This window comes from Alligator mississippiensis, chromosome 2, assembly GCF_030867095.1.
Source record: "Alligator mississippiensis isolate rAllMis1 chromosome 2, rAllMis1, whole genome shotgun sequence".
NCBI classification, from domain to species: Eukaryota; Metazoa; Chordata; order Crocodylia; family Alligatoridae; genus Alligator; species Alligator mississippiensis.
In genome coordinates, this window is record NC_081825.1 from 104,569,698 (window position 1) to 104,589,627 (window position 19,930).

At 41.1% G+C, this 19,930-nt stretch overlaps 1 protein-coding gene across 1 annotated transcript in view; it reads left to right on the forward strand.

Annotated features, from left to right (window-relative positions):
• Positions 1-19,066, forward strand: part of MGAT4D (MGAT4 family member D) — an 88,717-nt gene extending 69,651 nt beyond the window's left edge. The window contains exons 10-15 of the mRNA XM_019489791.2: positions 4,346-4,453; positions 6,936-7,129; positions 10,605-10,683; positions 10,802-10,883; positions 12,608-12,720; positions 13,364-19,066. Coding sequence (XP_019345336.1) covers positions 4,346-4,453; positions 6,936-7,129; positions 10,605-10,683; positions 10,802-10,883; positions 12,608-12,720; positions 13,364-13,390 — 603 coding nt within the window. The 3' untranslated portion in view covers positions 13,391-19,066. The remainder of the gene's footprint in view (positions 1-4,345; positions 4,454-6,935; positions 7,130-10,604; positions 10,684-10,801; positions 10,884-12,607; positions 12,721-13,363) is intronic.
• The last annotated feature ends 864 nt before the right edge of the window (positions 19,067-19,930 follow it).

Here is a 19,930-nt window from a genome sequence, read left to right on the forward strand (position 1 = left end):
TGTGACTCCTCTGCTAAACCCAAGCAGAGAGACAACAGCAAGTTCCTAGTAAGTTTTGCTTCTGTTGTTTGCAATTTTCTGGCAAGTGTTGAGTTTTGCCAGTTTCATCCCGCAGCTGGGAAAGGAATGAACACCATCAGAAACAGGCACTCTACTTATTCAACAGGAATGCCATAAATGGGAACTGGGCGAGCAGTAGAATAGCAGTTACATTCCCCACCCCCTCCCCCCCAAGCAATCCTACAGCATCTAAAAGCTGACTTGAAAGGTGGAGCAGGATTTTGAGAAGGCATCTTTGCCACCCCTTTGCCAAGCATCTGAGATTCTTTTGAGAGTAATGACCCTTTTCTTCCCTGGTAGGGGCCCCTCAGTCATCTATCTAATCTATCCCTGCCTGGAATGTTTAACCCCATTGCTAATAGGTGTTTGCTTCATGCTTCCTATCCCGATTGTGTGTACAAGAGCCCTTGTAGATGCAACCACAACCTTTCACTTAACGTCAGATAATACGTATTCATAAATCAGCACAGCTATTTCAACAAAAATGTGAAAGCTCATATAATCTTTTTTATTAATCTGTGAAACCTTGTGTTCTCTGTGTGAATCAGTAGCTTTCCAAATTTCCACCTCAAAATAGAATTGTCTGACGAAGTGTAAATGGGCATATATTCTTCTGAAACTTCTAAATAAATGGAGATGAGAACTTGGCATGCTATGAAGTTCTCTTTTGCCATTGGACATCAGATCATGATAGGAAGGGGGAGGATGCATACAGCAACATGAAATTTCAACAGCTATTGATCCACCCCAGAGAACACAAGCTTCCACAAATTAATAGGAAGGTTCATATCATCCTTCTTATTTCTGTTGAAAGATTATTAAGATCATGAAGTACCGGCACGACCTGGCTTACATGTCAGAGGCGGCAGGACAGCAAAGAAATACAAACTACATTAAAAAGAGGACATATGGCATATCTTATCTTAGCACAAGTGGGACTCCCTCATTTTAAGGAACACCATAAGTAAATTCAGTACCCCTGAAGACTAGGGATCTTTATTAGCCAAATGAAACTGAAATTTAAAAATTGGCTCTGTTCACTCTTCAATTGTTCAGGAAAAAATAAAAATGGAGCATATTTGGTTCAGATATCCACTCAAATTGATGCTTAAATGTCACTAAGATGTATATTTTTGTGGTGTTGTATTTTATTGAACCAACTGCATAATTGGGACAGAGTTCATCACATCTGATGAAGAATGCCTTGCATTCAAAAGCTTGACTAACTGTATCCCAGCCATGCAATTGGTCCAATAAAACATATCACCAAAAATCATTGCCTCTTGCACTAAGACACAAACCGATAAGCTTTCTGGTCATCACTGGGTGCATCTACACGAGACGCTACATCACTGTGGCTCATTGCTACGGCAATGTAGTGCTGCTGGGCATGAACCGTGATGCCGATGCTACTGTACAGTAGGTCATTGCTTGTTGCTACTGCACAGTTGCATCAGAAATGACCCATGCAGCGCTGAGCCTGTGCAGTAAGCAAGTACTAAATGCCTGTGCAGTAATAACTGCACAGACCAGTGCACATGTAGATGCACCCGCTAAAAATTTAAGATTACATGCCAACATCACAGTTGGAGTAAATATTTTGGGGGTTTTGGGGTTGTTGTTTTTTTAAAGAGTGGGCTTGGCCCCCACAATCACCTGAAGAGCATTTGGTACCCCTGAAGACTAGGAACAGATGTAGCTTTCTGCCATAACTGTAAAAGCTGTTATGGTACCAACTGAACCTCAGGCTAAGTATTGGTATTTCCAGAGAGCATCATCCTCTTTATACAGAGTGCTCCTCCAGAACATGTGCTAACCTGGGACTGTCTCTATGCCTGTGGTAGCAAACAAGGGACTTATTGGCAACCTAGGTTCTGACTTAGTATTTTCCATTTTATTGTAATTATGGTGCAATCTGGCATAGCTAACTCCACCAGTCATGATGATAACAGATACTGCAACTGTATATTTTTACATCAAGGTTTTTCTAGCAAAATTCTGATCCCCTTTTAAAGTAAACAGCTGCCAGTGGACTAATTTGCATCCATTGTTTTTTTTTAACACCATTTTGCTAAACATCTGCTCAAGACAGCTATAAAAATACTTTATTCTATTTATACATCCTCAGCTAGTGTTGAACGTCTAATTAGTACCTCAGATCAGATTTATGGTTCACAGTCAGTCAGTTCTTTTTTATTTGATCTAGTTGCAGCTTTTCATCACTCCTAGCTTTTACTATTGCTGATAACACTTATATAACACCTTTCATCCATAGAGCTCAAAGCACTTTACAAAGCTGACTAAATATTACTATCCACATATTAAATCTGCGGGAACTGAGATAAGAGATGTTAAGTGATTTATCAAGCTTGTGCTGTAACTGGGCAAGTCTACATGAGATGCTTTACTGTGCATTAGATTAATCTAGTGCTCAGTAAAGCATCTACATGTGCACAGCAATTACTGCATGGTAGATTAATTTAAAGCACTGTTTGCTAATATATACAAATACAGGTACTACAAAATGGCAAATTGCTCCTGGTCAGACCAGGCAGCAGGGGACCAAAGCTGCTCTAAGCTCCACATCCTGGGGGACAGAGGGGGCTGTTCTGGCTCCAGGGGCAGCTTCATTCCAGCCCCCTGGGGCTTGGGGCCAGCCCCAATATCTCCACCACTCAGGTGGAGCTGCCCCCAGAGCCAGGAGAGCTCTCCCGCCCCCCAGCACTCAGGGCCAGCCCTAATCTCCCTGTGCAGCTGGAAGCGAGCTGCCTTAAGAACTAGGACAGCTCCCCCTGCCCCCCAGGGCACTGGAGCAGCCCCAGTCTCCCTACATGGCTGGGAGGGAGTTGTCCTCAGAGCCAAGACAGCTTTCTCTGCACCCTGAGGCTCAGGGCTAGCCCTGATCTCCCCATGTGGCTGGGAGAGAACTCCCCCCCAGAGCCAGAACAGCTCCTTCCTCCCCTCCCCTCTCCTGGAGCCCAGGCCTGATCCCCATGCCCCCTACCAAGCCAGGGCTTCCAGAGCCCCATGCCAGCCCGGGGCTGGCATCTGGGGGAGGCCAGAGCTCCCCCTGACTGCTGCAAGGGGCAGAGCACAGCAGGAGCAGCCCTGGACTAGGCTGCTCCTGTTGGGCTCAGTTTGCTTCCGACATGGGTACACATGCAGATGTACCCTAATGCGCCTGAATTTTCTGCACAGAAAATTCAGGCACATTAACTGCACATGTAGACATGTCCAGTGAATGATAAAGCTAGAAGAGAACCCCTGCACTCCTGACTCTAGCCCTGTGCTTTCTTCTCTGTATGCCATGAAGTTTTTGCCATGTGCTTTAGGTGATTTACTGTATCAAACTAACTTCTTTAATTCAAGGGGAATCGTGCATTTCCCCAGGTATGAGAATGAGAGGCAACATAGAAGTTCTTATTAAAAAGCAGATACGGTATTTTCATTCCTCAATATGTCATTTACTTATGGCAAGTTGTATCTAAATTAGAAAAGCAGAATTAAAATGGAGTGCTGGAAAGTGCCAGGTAAGCTTTGAGATGATCCAGTATAATATTCCAACAATCATTTGCATCAGACTCTCCAGGAAGAGCCAGAATGATCCTGATTGGATAGTGCAGGAGTCTGCAGCAGGGTCATTGCTGGTGAGTGCAAAACATATTGAGAAAAAAGATAGAGTAAACCCCAAAACTGAAATGAAATTTGTCAAAAATAGAAGATATGGTAAAACAAGAAAACGCAGGCAGAGAAAGGCTATAGACCTCAGCTCAAATTCTGCAACCCTTTTGTGAGTACAGTAAACCCTCAGTATTCGTGGGTTTGGCATTTGCAGTTTCAAATCTTTGCAAATGCCAAACCCGCATCTTAAATACACTTACAGGAGCTCCTCGGGAGCTCTGCACTTGCCGCTGCCAGGTTCCCACCTCAGCTGCCAGGCTCCCACAGTCACGAGCACAGCTGTGCCCCTCCCCTCCCCAGCCGCCAGGGGCACTGCATTCATGATGTTCATGAACGCAGTCCCATATTCATGGATTTCACCATTCACAGGGATCTCCAGAATGGATCCCCCATGAATGGTGAGGGTTGCCTGTAGTCCTTAATCTGCAAGGAATCTCATTGGGTTACTCATCTAAGGATTACTTGAGAATATGAGTTATGAGTCTAAGGCTATAATTTTAGCTTTGTAGTGAAATTAATATTCCTCTGATAAGCAATCTCTCTCTCTGTTTTTTAAGAAATAAACAAGAAAATAAAATATTCCCCCTTTTTATTTTATTTTCAGAAACACTGTGATAAGCAAAAGGCCCATTTGCGTATCCGTTCTAAGCCTTCCCTCTTTCAGCATGTGGGATTTCATTCATCTTTGGCTGGAAAAATACAGAACTTAAAAGTAAGACTTCTTAAAGTTTTTGTCCTCCTATTTGTGAATTATTTGAGTGAATTCTAACTAGTTTAGTTCAAAGTGAGAAACATTGTGTATTTGATAATAAATCTTATGTATAGGAGTTACTAATTCATGGAGGACAGAAAGGAAGAGACTATATTAATTAGTCTTCTAAATTGCACGAAGAATGTAATATCGATTTGGATATCCAACACTATCTTCCGTGAGTGGAGTAGTGGCATCAGTAGTAGTAGTAGCAATTATTGCTGTAGCATCAAGGAATGCTAGTCATTGACCCAGGATGCCATTATGCTGGGCAATGTACCAGACCCAGACTGACATTCTGTGGATTTTTTTCTGTCAAATTTTTTTAAGCATCAGAGCGAAGGGAAGTTTTAATGAGTTATCTGAAGAAGAGTAATAAAATGGTTGTAAATATTCACAGGGAGCTCACCTCCAAGTGTGAGGAAAAGCTTAAAAGAAAGCACAAAAGTGCTGTTTTGAAAATGTAACACATGGACAATCAGAATTGGGGGTTTATCTCTCAATCTCAAATGAAAGTTGAGAAAATAGGTAGAGGCTGTGAAAAGCCTTGACATTCTCAAAGAAACAGGACAGAAATTAAATAATAAGAGCTTTAGCTGAGTGGATGATTAGGAAAAGCTTTATTTAAAAAAAAAAATGATGCAAAAGGAATCTATAAATTTAGACAGCCTTGATGTGAAGACATAAAGGACTGAGTCAAACATGATGCCCAAGTTATGGGTCTGAGTGACGGGCAGGATGGTGGTAGTGTCCATATTGATGAGAGAGAGGTCGAGGGTAGAGGGGATTAACCTTGCTGAGCCTGTTTTAACTATGTTGAAATTGTAAGTGTGACTACTTGTCCAGAAAATGTCAGACAAGCTAAAACAGATTAAGTTTAGACAGACAGACGTGCCTGGAAAAGAGGTAGACTTTCCAGTTGTTAGCATAAAGAAGGTATTTGAATTTGTGTTTGCAGATGATCTTAGCCAGAGATAAGTATAAAGGGAGACATGATGTATCTGAGGCTCCTATGGGAAACCTCCTCTGAGAAAAATAAAGGAGGGAAATTAAAAGAACTTTCTAGAGAATACACTTGGAATGCAGAAGGGATTAGAGAGGTTGGAGAGGACAAGATCATGGAAACAACGAGAAAATAAGGAAGAAGGATGACAAAAAAGGAGCACCATTGACTGTGTCAAAGGTCAAGGAGGTTGAGACTTGAGTACGGATTCTGAAATTTGGATAGGAAAAAGTCATTACAGATTTTAGAGTACAGGCAGTCCTCGACTTAATATGTTTCGAGTTACAATGAACAGCACTTAAAACAATTATAAATTGACACCATTTCAACTTTCTGATGTCAGTTTTGACCTTACGACGCTTGATCTGATGCCACACCATGTCAGCAAACAAGTTTGCTGCATCACCCATCTCCCTGGAGAACATCTGTCCAGACTTCCTTGGACACTTTCTTTAAGCAAGCAGACAAGACTCCAGAAAAACCTGCAGGCAAGACTCTCGAGAAGATTCCAGCCAAGACCCCTTCAAAAAGTCCAACCAAGAGCCCTTCAAAAAGTCCAGCAAAGTCACCTCAAAGAAGTTCTTTCAAATCAATATGATTGCTATTTACAATATAAATACATTAATGTAGCTATATTACTCATCCATAATTGATTGAGTACAAAATTCTGGGTTATTTTTGGTGAAAATAGGGTACCAGGCCCTGTTTTAGGGCCAATTCCCCATTTATAACATTGTTCCTATGGGAAATCGGTTCCGAGTTACAACGTTTCAACTTATGACGCGGTTGCCAGGAACCAGTTGTGTCGTAAGCCTGAGGACTGCTGGTAGTTTCAGTTTAGAAGAGAGGAACGCCACTCAGAGATAAGTGGTGCATTCACCAAGCAAGGAAAGGGAAGAAAGAAGGGATAGTTCAGGAGCTGGAGTGACAAGTGGATTTTTCAGTTCAGTGTCCTAGTACTCTTTCACTTAAACATAAGAAAAACTGCTGCCTCTGAAAAGTCTTATTTGTTGGGCTTAGATAACCTTAGATCATTGATACCCAAACTTAGATACCTTGGCCTAATTCTCATTCTACCCAAGAACATTTTCTTGAGCTTCATGGGAAAATGGATGCCCTCTGGCACCCTTTCATCCTTGGATGTTGCCCGCTCTTTATATTAGCCAGTATTAGTAGTGCAGCACAAGGCAGATATCCATCTATATGGTAAGGATGGCACTCGTAAGACCAGTAGCTCCCATATTTTTATAACTTATTGTTTAGTCTCTGATTTCATTCATGCCCACCATTTAAAACATAAGTATCACATCTTTACAGGAAAATAATATAGACATTGTTTACTTTAGATGACTGCCTTATTTGAAAAATTCTTTGAGATCTAAGGTTGAACATTGAATTTTGTCTTCATATGTGATTTTACATCTTTTTTGTATCTGACAGGATAAAGACTTTGGCAAAAATGCACTACATAAAGCACATGTTAACCCCCCTGCAAAAGTGACTACTAGCCTAAAAGTATACCAGCACTACACTTTAGAAAGGGCTTATGAAGGAAAGGACTTTTTCTGGGCATTTGCTCCAGTGGCTGGAGACTATATCCTCTTCAACTTTTTAGAACCACTGACAGTGGAAGGGTAAGTACTAAATGCTATTGAAGGCTTCTTGCACCCTATTTTGGAATTGATTGAATCCTGTCAGAATACCAGTTCTCTATCACTTGCATCAGCCACAAACTCTTGAATAATGAATTTGTAGTCAACTGCATTCTTCTCCCCTTTAACTCCCTTAAACAGTCTTTCTTTAGGGCTTATGAATTCCACACCTTTTATAAAAAGCACATAAATTATATAGTTGATTTGGGACAGGAGAAGGACAGTTTCCATGATTTTAGTTTGTAGGCTGCACTCCAGATCATATGGATACTTAGTAGTTGACCTACCCAAAAGATACCAGTATGAAGACAATGGGGAAATAATGAAAACCACATGACTAAATAATGACAGATATGTCACTAATACTAGTTTTTGTATTGATTTGTTTGTTCATTACTACCACCATAGCACTATTTAGTTTATACTTCCTTTAGAGGACAACTGGAATTTGTAAACTTTAAGAGTTTTCCTTTAGGGAGGGACTTTGAGGAAGGTGGCAGAATATGCACAGGATTTCTAAGTTAATGCTGGTGTAAGTCAGGAGTAATCTGTCTGACTTAAATATAGTTGCTGCCGCATAATACCACTGTGAGATCAGAATTGGGCACATAGTATTGTGACTACCTTGTGAAACACCTGTTTGGTGATATTTATAATAATGCATAGTTATATTTAAAATGTATATAGTTTCAATATTTAGCACATTAAGATAAATAAATATATGCTAATTTTATACCCTAAAACAGGGGTGTCAAACTCATCTGGCCGAGTAACCTGGGCCAGTCCATGGGCTGGATCAGGCCAATGGGCCTACAGACCCCTCGCCTCCCCACCCCAGTCCAGATTCAGTCCTCACTCTGGGATCTGCACTGCATGCAGTGTACATCCAGGAGTGGCTGGGGCAGGAGTTAATTGTTTTAGCTTTTTATGGAACCAGAGGGCTGCCATGAGCAGGAGGTCTTGAAGCAGAATTCTAACATCTCAGTAGTTTCAAAAGAATTAAGCGTCAATCCACTGTCTATGGCCTGTGCAAAGTGGCTAGTATTCACTTCAGATTCAGATTTGGCCTATTTGGGGGACAGTGATTCGATTCCGTGATTTGAATCACTGTCCTGAATCTCACAGGCCCATCCCCCACCCACTCTCCCTGCCCAGCAATGGCTCCCTGCCCACCCCAGCTCCCAGCGTTTTGAAAAAAAAAGCCCCATTCACTGGGTGCTGCTGGGCAGGGGGCATCCCCACTGCCCCCCACTGCCCCATGCTGCATGGGGGGGCTCTTCCACAAGCCCTGCCCCCCGCTGTCCCAGCCCCCACATTGCTGCCCTGCCCACCCCAGCTCTGGCCCTTTAATAAACGCCCCCCCCACCAGTTCCTGCTGGCGCTGGGCCATACCCCCTGCTCTCCACTGCCCTGCACCACATGGGGGGCTCTTTCATAAGCCCCCCAAAGCCCCAAGGCTGCTGCAGGCACCGGTGAGTCCAGAGGGTGGGTGGTTGGTTGGGTTTTTTTGGAGATTTTTAAGAGCCAGGAGCTGGGGTGGGTGGGGCAGCTGTGGGGGTGCTGGGACAGTGAAGGGGGTCAGGGGGCTCGTGGCAGAGCGCCCCACACAGCATAGGGCAGTGGTGGGCAGCAAGGATTGCCACCCCGCCAGGCAGCACCCGGTAAGTGGGGGGGGTTTTAAAGCACCAGAAGCTGGGGTGGGCAAGGTAGCCATGGGGGAGCTGGGGGAGCAGGCAGGGGATGAGGCCTGGCAGGGGTCCCCCCATGGTCCCCTCCCTCTCTGAATCAAATCAGCACCCGAAGCTTCGCACAGCCATAGTCTGTAGACAAAACGAGAGGCGTGTGTGCATGACACTTCAAAGAGGGCTAAATGCTTTTGCATTGTTTTAATGGTGTTGGTGTTTGCACATGTTGGTGACATATTGTGCATTAATTCCAGCTGCTGTAGGAAATTTGGTGGTGTAATGCACCTTAAATCACTTGGGGCGCAGCAAACTAAAACTGCTTTGAGGAGTTTTAGTTTGCTGCTCCTACAGCCATGGAGCAAAGCACTGGGCTCCATGCAGCTCCACAGTTCTGCAGGATGCAGGCAACCTGACAGGAGCCCAGAAGAGCAGCTCTCCCCAAGAAAAGTAGTGAGCCTGATCTTTTTTTCCCTGCCCTCCCACCCAGAGCCTGCCTGAGCTGCGTGGGGGCCTGGTGCTTCCCTCCATGGGTGCAGTGCCCCTTGGGACCGCCTGAGGTGGGTGATGGCAGGCAGGTGCCGCCTGGGGGGTGGGCCACCGCTACCACAGAGGGAAGCACCAGCATCCCCTGCAGCCAAGGGGCTGCTCCACCCACTGGCAGATCACCCTCCCCTCCCCGCCGGAGAAGCAAGTGAGTCAGTGGGGTGTGTGCACAACACAGGGATTTAATCAGCCCTAAACTGAAGTGGTGTTTTTTAAAACTCACAACTTCAGTTTAGGGCTCCCGTTTCGTCTACACATGCCCCATGCCTAAGAAGGCTCGAATTACTAAAAAAACGGAGAGGAAGTCAGTGTTCTTCTAGCTTGGTTGAAGGTGTTCCATGTGTGCCTGCCAGTATGGGTAGGGTGATGATGATATGAGACAATATGGAATCCAGGACAGTGTAACACCTGGGAGGGACACTGCTCTCCACCCTTTCACCCCACCCCCGTCCCCCTCAAGTTAGTGGTGCTCCTGCAGGCAACGGTGGGGCGGGGCAGTCTGGTGCAGCTCTGGTGTTACTATTCAGGCTGCTAAGGTAGTCAATGGCCTGTTAATGACTCATTGTTCGTTACTTCGCAGGTGTTAACAGTTATTTCCCCTTTATAGTGGCCATTCCACTAATCAAGCTAACCTATTTTAGGACAATTTTGCTGCCTGCTTGGGCTTCCTATTTCATAGCTGCTGCTGCTCTGCTTCCCTGCGCTGCACCTGGGATGCTCGTTTTAATTTTCACCAGCCGGCAGGGACCAGCCTCCAAAACCCAGTACTGCCCCAGCCGAACTGGGATGTATGGTCACCCTAACTCTGGGGGATGTAGGCCTCAGCTAAGTTTTGGATATATGTAATTACTTTGGTTAGCCTATAAGGTGCAAATCTACCCTGAGTTCTATGTGATATAGGCTTGTTAGGGATCGGTATCTCAGTGAGCTAGTGATTCAGGCAACAGTTATTTTGCTTGGCATCTAAGCACCGAAAGGGGGAAAGGCTAGTGATAGCTCAGGATGGCTATTTTCATGGTTTTCAGGGTAGTTTGCTTTAAGAAGATATTTTGTTTTAATTTTAAAGGCTACAACTGGCTACAAATATTAATGTCTGCCTCTGTCCTCACTGATTTCCTCATTAAAGTGTATTCAAAGTTGTGCTTCAGAAGTGATTCTTAGGATTTATTCACGTACAAATTTTCTCCAGTATATAAAACATACAAAAATGACACAGTTCTTATTGGCAGGTACCTCTTTAAAAGTGGAAACATAGAACACCCTGGTGACAAATTGAATAACGCTGGTGTGGAAGCTCTACCTGCTGATGTAAGTGTCTTGCTTGCTATTGAAGAACACAACTGTTCTAATTTTAATGGTGCTTGAGGATATGTCATGCTTTATAAAACCTGATGGAAGGTTTTACTGGTTGTTGTTGTTGTTGCAGGAAACAGAATTATTAAAAGAGTCTGCAGACAATGGAAGTAAATATAACTACCAAAGAACCAAAGATGGCTATTTAAAGATAGGTAAACTGCTTATTCTTATTTAAAGGCTGAAACAGTTTGTTTTTATAAGCCTGATAAAAATTCTCTAACTTTGTATTTAAGAACTCCATGAGTTGTACCAGTAACTCGATATCCCAACGTGAACAAGTACTCAATAGAAATTTCTTGAACTTCAGCATGTTTCAGTGTGTGATATTTGAGAACTGATTATTATATTTTGTTTCAAGGAATGAAAACAGACATCAGCCAGTAAAAGGGATAAGGAAGGTTTTTAATTAAAGAAAAAGTAAAACCTTTGCAGGCTCTTCAGTGGGATAATTGATTCTGACTTAAGTTTTGCACTCAGGTCTGACTTGAGTTTTAGTTGAAGGCAAGGGTTCTTAATTGATCCTGACATCATTTGCTTACGGTTCATCTTGCAACAAAGGTGATATCAAAATATGCTATTTTAAAAAGCCCTTGTGCACCATAACATGCCTTATTGGTTTTATTGTTGTTTTAGTAGTAACAGTGTGTCAGAATCTTATAAATGGTGGTATACTGAAAGATTGTGCAAGTCAGCTCTGAGAGGCAAGTATTTGGGGGAAGTGAGGGCAATGTCTTTTATTGGAACAACTATATAGCTAAGGGAGTTCTTAGACAAACTTACAGGCACAAGTTACCCTTCCCAGGCTTGACCGAAAGATTGTCTAACATCTCTCCCAACTATACAGTTGGTCCAATAAAAGGTATCACCTCCAACAAATCTTTGTACCTCACACATTTAATGGACCATCACAATTACAATAATACTCCAATATTACCAAGTAATCTGGATATTCCAAACTTCTGAGCACAATTCTGGAAATGGTAGGTAAGAAGGGAAACTCTTGTACAACAGTTCCTTAGAATATTTTATCTGCATAGGTATGAATGCTTACATTTTGTTTCTAGGGAAAATGAGCTACATTAAACAAAAAACTAGCCTAACTCCTAACTGCTGGGGGCCTTATGCATTCTTATGAAATTCAGGTAATCATTTTCCCCTCAGTGAAAATGACCTAAAATCAGTCCAATTCACATACAACCCTAAAGAAACACCAAAGGTCCTTGTTTAGTCAAGGGTCACCTGTTTTCTGATCTCAGAGCTTCTGTTCTTTCTTCTCTTTTCTCTTTATCCCATTTTTCCTCACCTCCCAACTTCCATTTCTACTTCCCTTCCCTGGGCTGTACCCAGGTCAGAAAGAAATAAATGCTGTCCTTGGAGCCCAAGTTTTGTCTATTATGCCGAGTTTTGACTACATGCAAAAGTAACTAGTAGTTGAATCTGTGTACAACCAGTGTAATAGACTGGAGAACCATGACCATGATTCATCAGAATAGCACTTTAATTTGGGTCTTTAATGTGACCCCATGTCATGTACAGCATTTCTGTAAATTTTTCAGACTAGTATTTTATCTTACCCTTTTTCATTTGTAGTGATTAGACAACTCTTCTGTTGCAGCCTGTTTCAGTTATTTATTGCTTTCAGTGAATAAATTAGCCTTAATATCTAGCAGGACTATTTCCATTTTTAGCTTTCAGTTATTTCTAGTTGTATCATGTTGGATAATTTATTCTCTCATTTTATATTACTTCATTGAAATTATTATGATATATTAGATAATAGTTATTTTTTACATGGTACATATTTCTGTGAAGTTCACTAGAATCACATTTCATTTTTGCATGTATCAGTACTGATCTGGTTTTACTTTATAAACAGGTACATTTGAAAATGGAGTAGCAGAAGGCATCATCAGTCTATCAGTAGGGAAAATACAAGCTATTCGTTTATCTATCCATTCTAATTCTTCTGTGTGGGTCTTACTGAATGAGGTATGCCTACAGTAAGCACATTAATAAGGGTATTGCTAGGAATCATTTCAATTTCTCCTCCTGTATTCATCTGCTAACATATATGATTTTATAGTCACTTTTTTCTAATTTTGGAAAGGTTTTTGGTGTGAAAGACCTACACAAACAGGAAAAAACAAACTATACAGGGAACAACTCATTTGACTACAAAAATGGCTGGAAAATGCTCAGATGGAGTGATTGTTTATCCAGTGTTCATGAACAGTTCTTTGAGTGTGGCTAGTGGAATGTGGGCCATACTGTACTAAATAAGCAAACTAAAAAAGGCAAAATTTGTTATTTTCTATCTTGTCTTTGAGTGGAAGCAATTTCAAGTGTTACTCACAGCAATAGCATATGAACATGCTGTGACAAGTTTGATAGTTTTCAAGTTGTTGGTATTTGAGTATCTATGGATCTGATTTAATGCTATAACACCAAGGTAGAAAAATCAACAAGGAGTTTTAAAAAAAAAATCAGAGGAAGTATTGATATTGGTATATCTGAAAGGGGGAGGGGGGGAGAGGTAGGAGCCCAGATATATTCATATTGTCTTATAAGGTTTTTGTTTTGTTTTTTTTACAAATGTTATAAAATAATTCATCCTGCTACTGTTTTTTTCCAGATATTCATCAGGATGCCTGGAAAGTAGACAACTCCAGAAAATCACAGTTTTAGAAGCGTCATTTCTTAAAGACTGCCTTGAAAACCAGACTATTTACTAACAGCAACAAATGGTCTGCTAGGAGAAAGGAAAACCTCTCCATTACTTAATACCATGTATTAGGAAAGAATTGGAGGAAACAATGCAACACAACCTTTTGTATAAAATATATGAAATTAGGAACTTGAATATGTTAAATAGTTCTGTGAGATATCCATGACATGCCTTTCATAAACAAAACTATATTTTTAGACCTGTTTCCTTGACCCATCACAGGGAGTGAATGACACACATTATAAAATTAAAACAAAAAATCTTTTTTAAAGATACGATTTATTAGGGCCTCTCTCAGGGAATAGTGTCAAAGTCCTTGTTGCAATTCAGTCCCACTAGACTTAAGAGTTGGGTTGGACTATAAGGGCACATTTTTTAATTCCACTGGAACATATTGACAGAGAACATTTTAATGAGGAAGTGGGGCAGAGAAGAAAATCATCAGTAATTTGCAAAGCAGAGACCCTGTGTCACTATGAAAACGCATTTAATTTCTTAAGATAGTTTGAGAGCATGTTTTTCAATATGGTCTGTACTGAGTTAATCACAGATAGTAATTGCAGTACTACTGCAGTATTACTACAGTTGTACTACTACAGATAACAGTTACAGTACTGAAAGCTTTGGTGGGAGGAAAAACTGTACTATCCAAAACATTGTTTTGGATCTTAAATTAAAAAAAATAAATTATTTCCTTTCCTATATCATGTGTGCCAGTGCTTAAGTCCTTATTTAAAAAATTAATAGACAATATAATCAAACAAAATAAAACTAGAAGAGACCCCCATTTATATATACATAATAGGATGTTGGTTTCTGAGCAATTTCCAGTAAGGCAGAATTTCAGCAAATATTGATTCATGAGTAACTTTATTTACATGAGTAGCCTGGGCTTTCTTGGGAGTGGCAGAGTTTACAGGTCACATCTGCTTCCCACAACAACTTTGCTTGGTAGGAAGATGCAAAGGAAACTGTGAGAAGTTACCCTCACCTCTACCTACCTGAATCTAAGAGAAGTATGATTATAGGAGAAGTTAATTTGATATTGGTAAAAAAAACCTAGACAGTGAAAATAAAGGTATTTATTATTCATTGTGTGCTGTGGTGCAGGGCAATTAAATAATTATTGAATGTTATTCATTGAGCCAAATGTTGCAGCTGTCAGAAAACCTCAAAGAGAGTGGAACAAGGTGGAAAGATAGTGGAACAAGGTGTGTGTAGGAAAGTCCCCAGCTCCAGAGAAATTCCTCTCCCCATACCTAGTGTGGGGCTCTCTTCCATGGGGACTTTTACCACAGAGTGATAGTATGGGGAGATCGAATATGGTGGATTTGTGAAAGCTTCATTAGCCCAAATGCCATATAAGGAGAGAAGGCAAGTACAGTGCTTATTAGTACTATGTGACTTGCTAACAAGGATCCCATTCTGTTTGACTTTATGAGGAGTGCCAAGCTTTTTACTGTGCTGATATCAAGATTAGGATATTACCTAATAGCAGAAATGTATGAAGAAGAAAAGCAGAGTAAAGATGACAAGACAAAGTTGAACTCACAGAAGCTATTCAGTCTACACTCCTTTTTACCTGAAACACTGTAACATCTCTGAGTTAAAAAGATACTTCCACAGGAGAGACTGCTTAGAAAGTGTACATAGCATGTAAACCAGGGTCACTTTCAGGGATTTTTTTCTTTGCTGACCTTTAGGAATCTTTATACTGTAAATGTGAAAAAGTTGAAACAGCTTGTTTTTCTGAAACCTCCATTGTTTTCTTTAGTGCATCATCTGTTTTTGTATTTTCTGTTAAAATAAGTGTTCCAGGACAATTATCTGTTTCTTCAGGGTTCCTATCAGAATCTTCCAATATTCAACCACATAATTCAAGGTTTCTAGCTGTTTTACCTGAATCCAAGATGACTTTGAATTTAAGATGACCCCCCAGTAATTAGAATCTCTACATGTGAAAAATTGTTACAATTTTCCATGTAGAGAATCTAATATTTGGAAGGTCATCTTAAATATGTCCTTCCCGTTACTATGATGGGGAAAGCAACAGTACGGAGGGAGCCAGGCTGTCCACTACTTATGTACTTGCTGCTCCATACTCCATGCTGCCCTTCTTTGGTGTCTGCCCCTGCTGCCTGTCCCAATCCTGCCACTTGCCCACAGTGCCTGTCCCCATGACACCTGCCCCCCACCCAGTTGTCTTCTCCCACTTCCTACCTCCTACTACTTGGCCCTCTGCCACCACTTACCTTATATAGTGGCTCTCACTCCAGCTCTGGCCCAGCCAGGCAATGTAGTATTTTCAAAACACCAAGGAGTTAAACTTATGAAATGATAAAGCTTGTTTATTCAGAGAGCCTTCTTAGCCTACTGATCTGCTGTTCCCTCCTGCAATCCCTGGGCCAATGTAAACACTTATATATAACACTCTTAAAGATATCCATGCAGACAACAGTAGTGGCTGCACTTCCAGCCCTGGATAAGTGCTAGAGCTGAAGCCCCAGTAGTTCTCTGGCTGCTGTCAGATCTCCCTTGTTGATGCCTTGCCAGGTTGGGACGTCTTGTGCAGCAGTGGAGAGGATGCACAGGGGAGACTGAGCAGTGTGGGGGAGAAGGGGAGTGCAGGGAAGACCACATGGTGGGTGTCTCCTGTGCACCTCTCCCCTCACTACACTCACTGTGCTTTCCCCCACACTGCACAGTCTTGTCTATACTTTCCCCACTCCCCCCAACATTGCAGTGTCTGCTGCACTCCACCCCACCCCAGACAGTCTCCTCCACACTCCCTCTGCCATGTGCAACCTCTCCCACCATACAAGCCACCTCAGCCTGACAAGGCAGGAGCAGCAGTAATATCTGTGGCTTGGAGGCTGAGTAGCCGCACTTACCTGCTCCAGTAATTAAATCGAGGATATTGCTTCCCTCCCCCTCCATGTTGAATAGAGAAAAAACCTTGTCTTGGATTGGAATAAATATTGTAATTTACTGTAACTGAAGATCATGGGAAAGGGCTAGAAGGGACCTCACAAGGTCTTCTTGTCCAGCCCCCTCGTCAAGGCAGGATCATCCCTGACTAAACCATCCCAGCCAAGTGTCTGTCCAACCTGCTGTTGAAAAATGTCCAGATGGCAATTCCACAAGTTCTCTAGTAACCTGTTCCAATGCTTGACCACCCTCATAGTCAGAAATTTCCTCTTAATCTCCAGCCTAAATTTCCCTTGATGAAGCTTGAGGCCATTGTTCTTGGTCCTGCCTGCTACAGCCACAGAGGAAGGCCTGTCTCCATCTTCTCTGTACTCATTCTTTAGGTATTTGAGGATAATTATCAAATGCCCTGTCAGTCTTCTCTTCCCTAGGCTAACTTCCATAACCTAAATTACATGCTTAGGAAACCTGTTTTTCCTCCTTCTGAAATCAAAGGTGAATTAAATAGAAGAAGCTTCCGTTAATTAAGTGCCTAGTCTAGGCAAGGTGCTGAATACTGCCATTGGTTTCAGTGGAACTGAGTCCTACTGTTGAAGCCCCTGCTTCCAGGTTAGCTACCTGCAACATGTTTCTGGGTAATGGCAGAGTGTGGGAGGATTTTTTAGGTAAGTTGCAAATCACTGAAAGTAAAAATTGGATGATTGTGCCTTGTAGTTTAAGCTAGTGTAACTCTAGCTGCTAAAAACAAAACTAAGAAACCAAAACCTTTTTCAGATTAACTGCCTTTAAACTGTTTGTCAGGAAGTGGTTCACACAGTGCTTCAGTGTTCCTGCATTTTCCACTGCTAACTGATTGCACTTCTGTAAATATGAATTTCTTTCTGTGCAGCCAGTCTTCTCGCTAGTCTAATCTGATTACTTATCTTGGCATCATCACTCTGAAATCTGCAAACCTTTAAAAGGAGCATGGAACATTGTAAATGTTAAAAAACTGGAAATATTGCTTATGAAACAAGGTGGGGCTTGGTCAAATTCTGCTCATGGTCATCAACCTTCAGTAAGTATTCTGTGGGCCCAGCGCTTCACCTGCACAGCATTCACTGCAGAACCAGAGCCCCATTAACCCTGATATGAAACCAAAGTAACCAAATCACTGAGGTTATTCTGAAATTCCACCACAGTAAGAAAGAGCAGATTTTCATATTGTCTAGTGAAATAAGTAGTTACTTGGGATTTAGGCCAGGGTAAATGAGAACTATTTGTCTCAGCAAATAAATTTGTCTACTTCAACTTTATTATTTTAATACCAACAGTGAAACTGTTGGTATGATCGTCACAGGGAAATGGTGAACTGCCTTTCTAGGGAATTAAGTCTGTGATTTTATCTTTAAACTTGCCTTTAATGAAGAGGTTATTGAGCAGGTTTAGCATTCTGTTTGAGCCTGCAAGCTGTATTGCCAATCTATGATTCAAACCCCAACAATGGACTAAGAGACTGTACATAGAAAATTTCTGGGGACAGTGACCACTATTTGCAGAGCCCTCTTGTGGGCTCATTAAAAATTGGTACTGGTCCTGCCTGCAGAGGCGGCAGCCTGTTTTGTCAGCAAGAGGTAGGAAATCCCAATAGCCCTAATACTTGAAAGTGGAATGTGAATAGAAGATAAAAACATCCCTTAACTGAGGAGACCACAGAATACAAGTTATTCCTAGATTTGTTTGCTATACAATAAATACTGTAAGCACCGTTTACAAGGGGAAGACTGTAAAATCTATTTACAAAACAAAATGGGAATTTTTTTTAGCCTGAAACAAAACACTGTGCAACCTCAATAAGAGGTACTATTTCTTGCCAAGTCGTATACAACCTTTTATATGATTTTAAAAAAATATATATTCTCCAAAATACATACTACCTCATCTCCCCATGTACCAAATCAGTTTAAAAGATAAGTAAAAGTATGCTTTTCAGATAAATACCTACCTATTAATGATATATATTCATTAATATGTATATTAATGAATATATGTTTATGAACTGAATATGTATATTCAGTTCATATTGATTTGCATTTACTGTGGTGAAAAAGTGAACAACTACTCTTATGCCTGATTTTAGCACTTGTTTTAGCTTTTTTTTCTAGGAGCATTTTAAAAGAAAATCTTAATATTTTTCTAAGACAGAGAGTTCCCACTTGGTTTTATTTTGCTGTTTTTTGTTTATTGGTATTTTAGTATCTACATCCCTTAATGATACAAGTACCACTGACGTTATTGTGAGTACAAGCAGGATTAAGAGTAGTCGTTCTTCTTTAGCATGTTTGCATAACCACTGCTAATGCTAATAGGCTCTGCCTCCTTACTGAAACCCCTCTGACACTGGACTAATTCTTAATAGTTGAATTCTGAGATATGCAGCCAAACCGATGAATACAGCTATATACTTATTTATGTTAAAATACATCTTTACTGTTATGAATGTATAGGACATGTCACACATTTGGGATCCCACCCTTCATAGTCACTCTTTCTCCTTTTCTTATAAATCATAGTTTTTGTAGATGAATGTTAAATCTGCTACCTGTAATGTAAACAGACCCCTTGTCTTGTCTGGGTATTTTTTTGTTTTGTAACTGTTAGTGACTGTATTATTTATTTCAATAAATCTAATCTTCAGATATATCCTTCAGTCTGCCTGTGATGCATCTCACACATTTTAAACGATGAAATCTGTTAGAAATTTTTTAATTAAGGCATAAACAGAGAGCTAAATATGCATATAACCTAAGTAGTGACTAGGATAGAGAGATGAAGGAATATTAATCAACAAATATTTCAAAGGTTTCATCACCAAAATAGAGAAGTATTTTGAAAAGCACATGGGAGTATAACCAGGGAGCTAATAATGACTGAATCCATCCCAGGTAGAAGGGGACTGTGCTGGGCTAGAGATAGTCTATATTTATGATCTTTCAGAATTTATTTCAAGGAATATTCTGTAGAGATGATTATATGGATTAGAGAGCAGACATCCTCAAGTATTTTCATAGCATAGAGCACAATTCTCAATCACAATTACATAGCATTTTACGGTAATTACCATTGCTGTTTACAACAAAAGTGTAATAGGAAAATGTTTCTTAATATATGTTTCTTTTTAGCACAGCTCAATGTGGTAAATGCTGGCTTTTTTCGTCTTAGATTGAACAGTGATTTTCTGCACCTGGGTTTCTTCTCTCCTGAGATACCTCTTTGAAACCTAGTTCTCCTCTTCCTTATCTCTTCTAGGCATACTGTGTTGTTGTCTCCTGGTCATTCCTATTGGTAGGCTGCCTGCCCAAAACTATGGCAGTAGTTCTAGTTTTTTCATCTTATGTAAGTGGTGGGTCAAGTGGAGAGGTCAGTCTAGCTCTCTCTTTTTAGCTGCTTTTCCAGGTCTCTGAACTACTTTTTTCCAGTAACACGTTTGACATACTTAGAAATGGCTAGAAACCAGAGCCAGTAATGTGGTAATCCACAGAATACAAGTTGTCCAACAACTGAGGT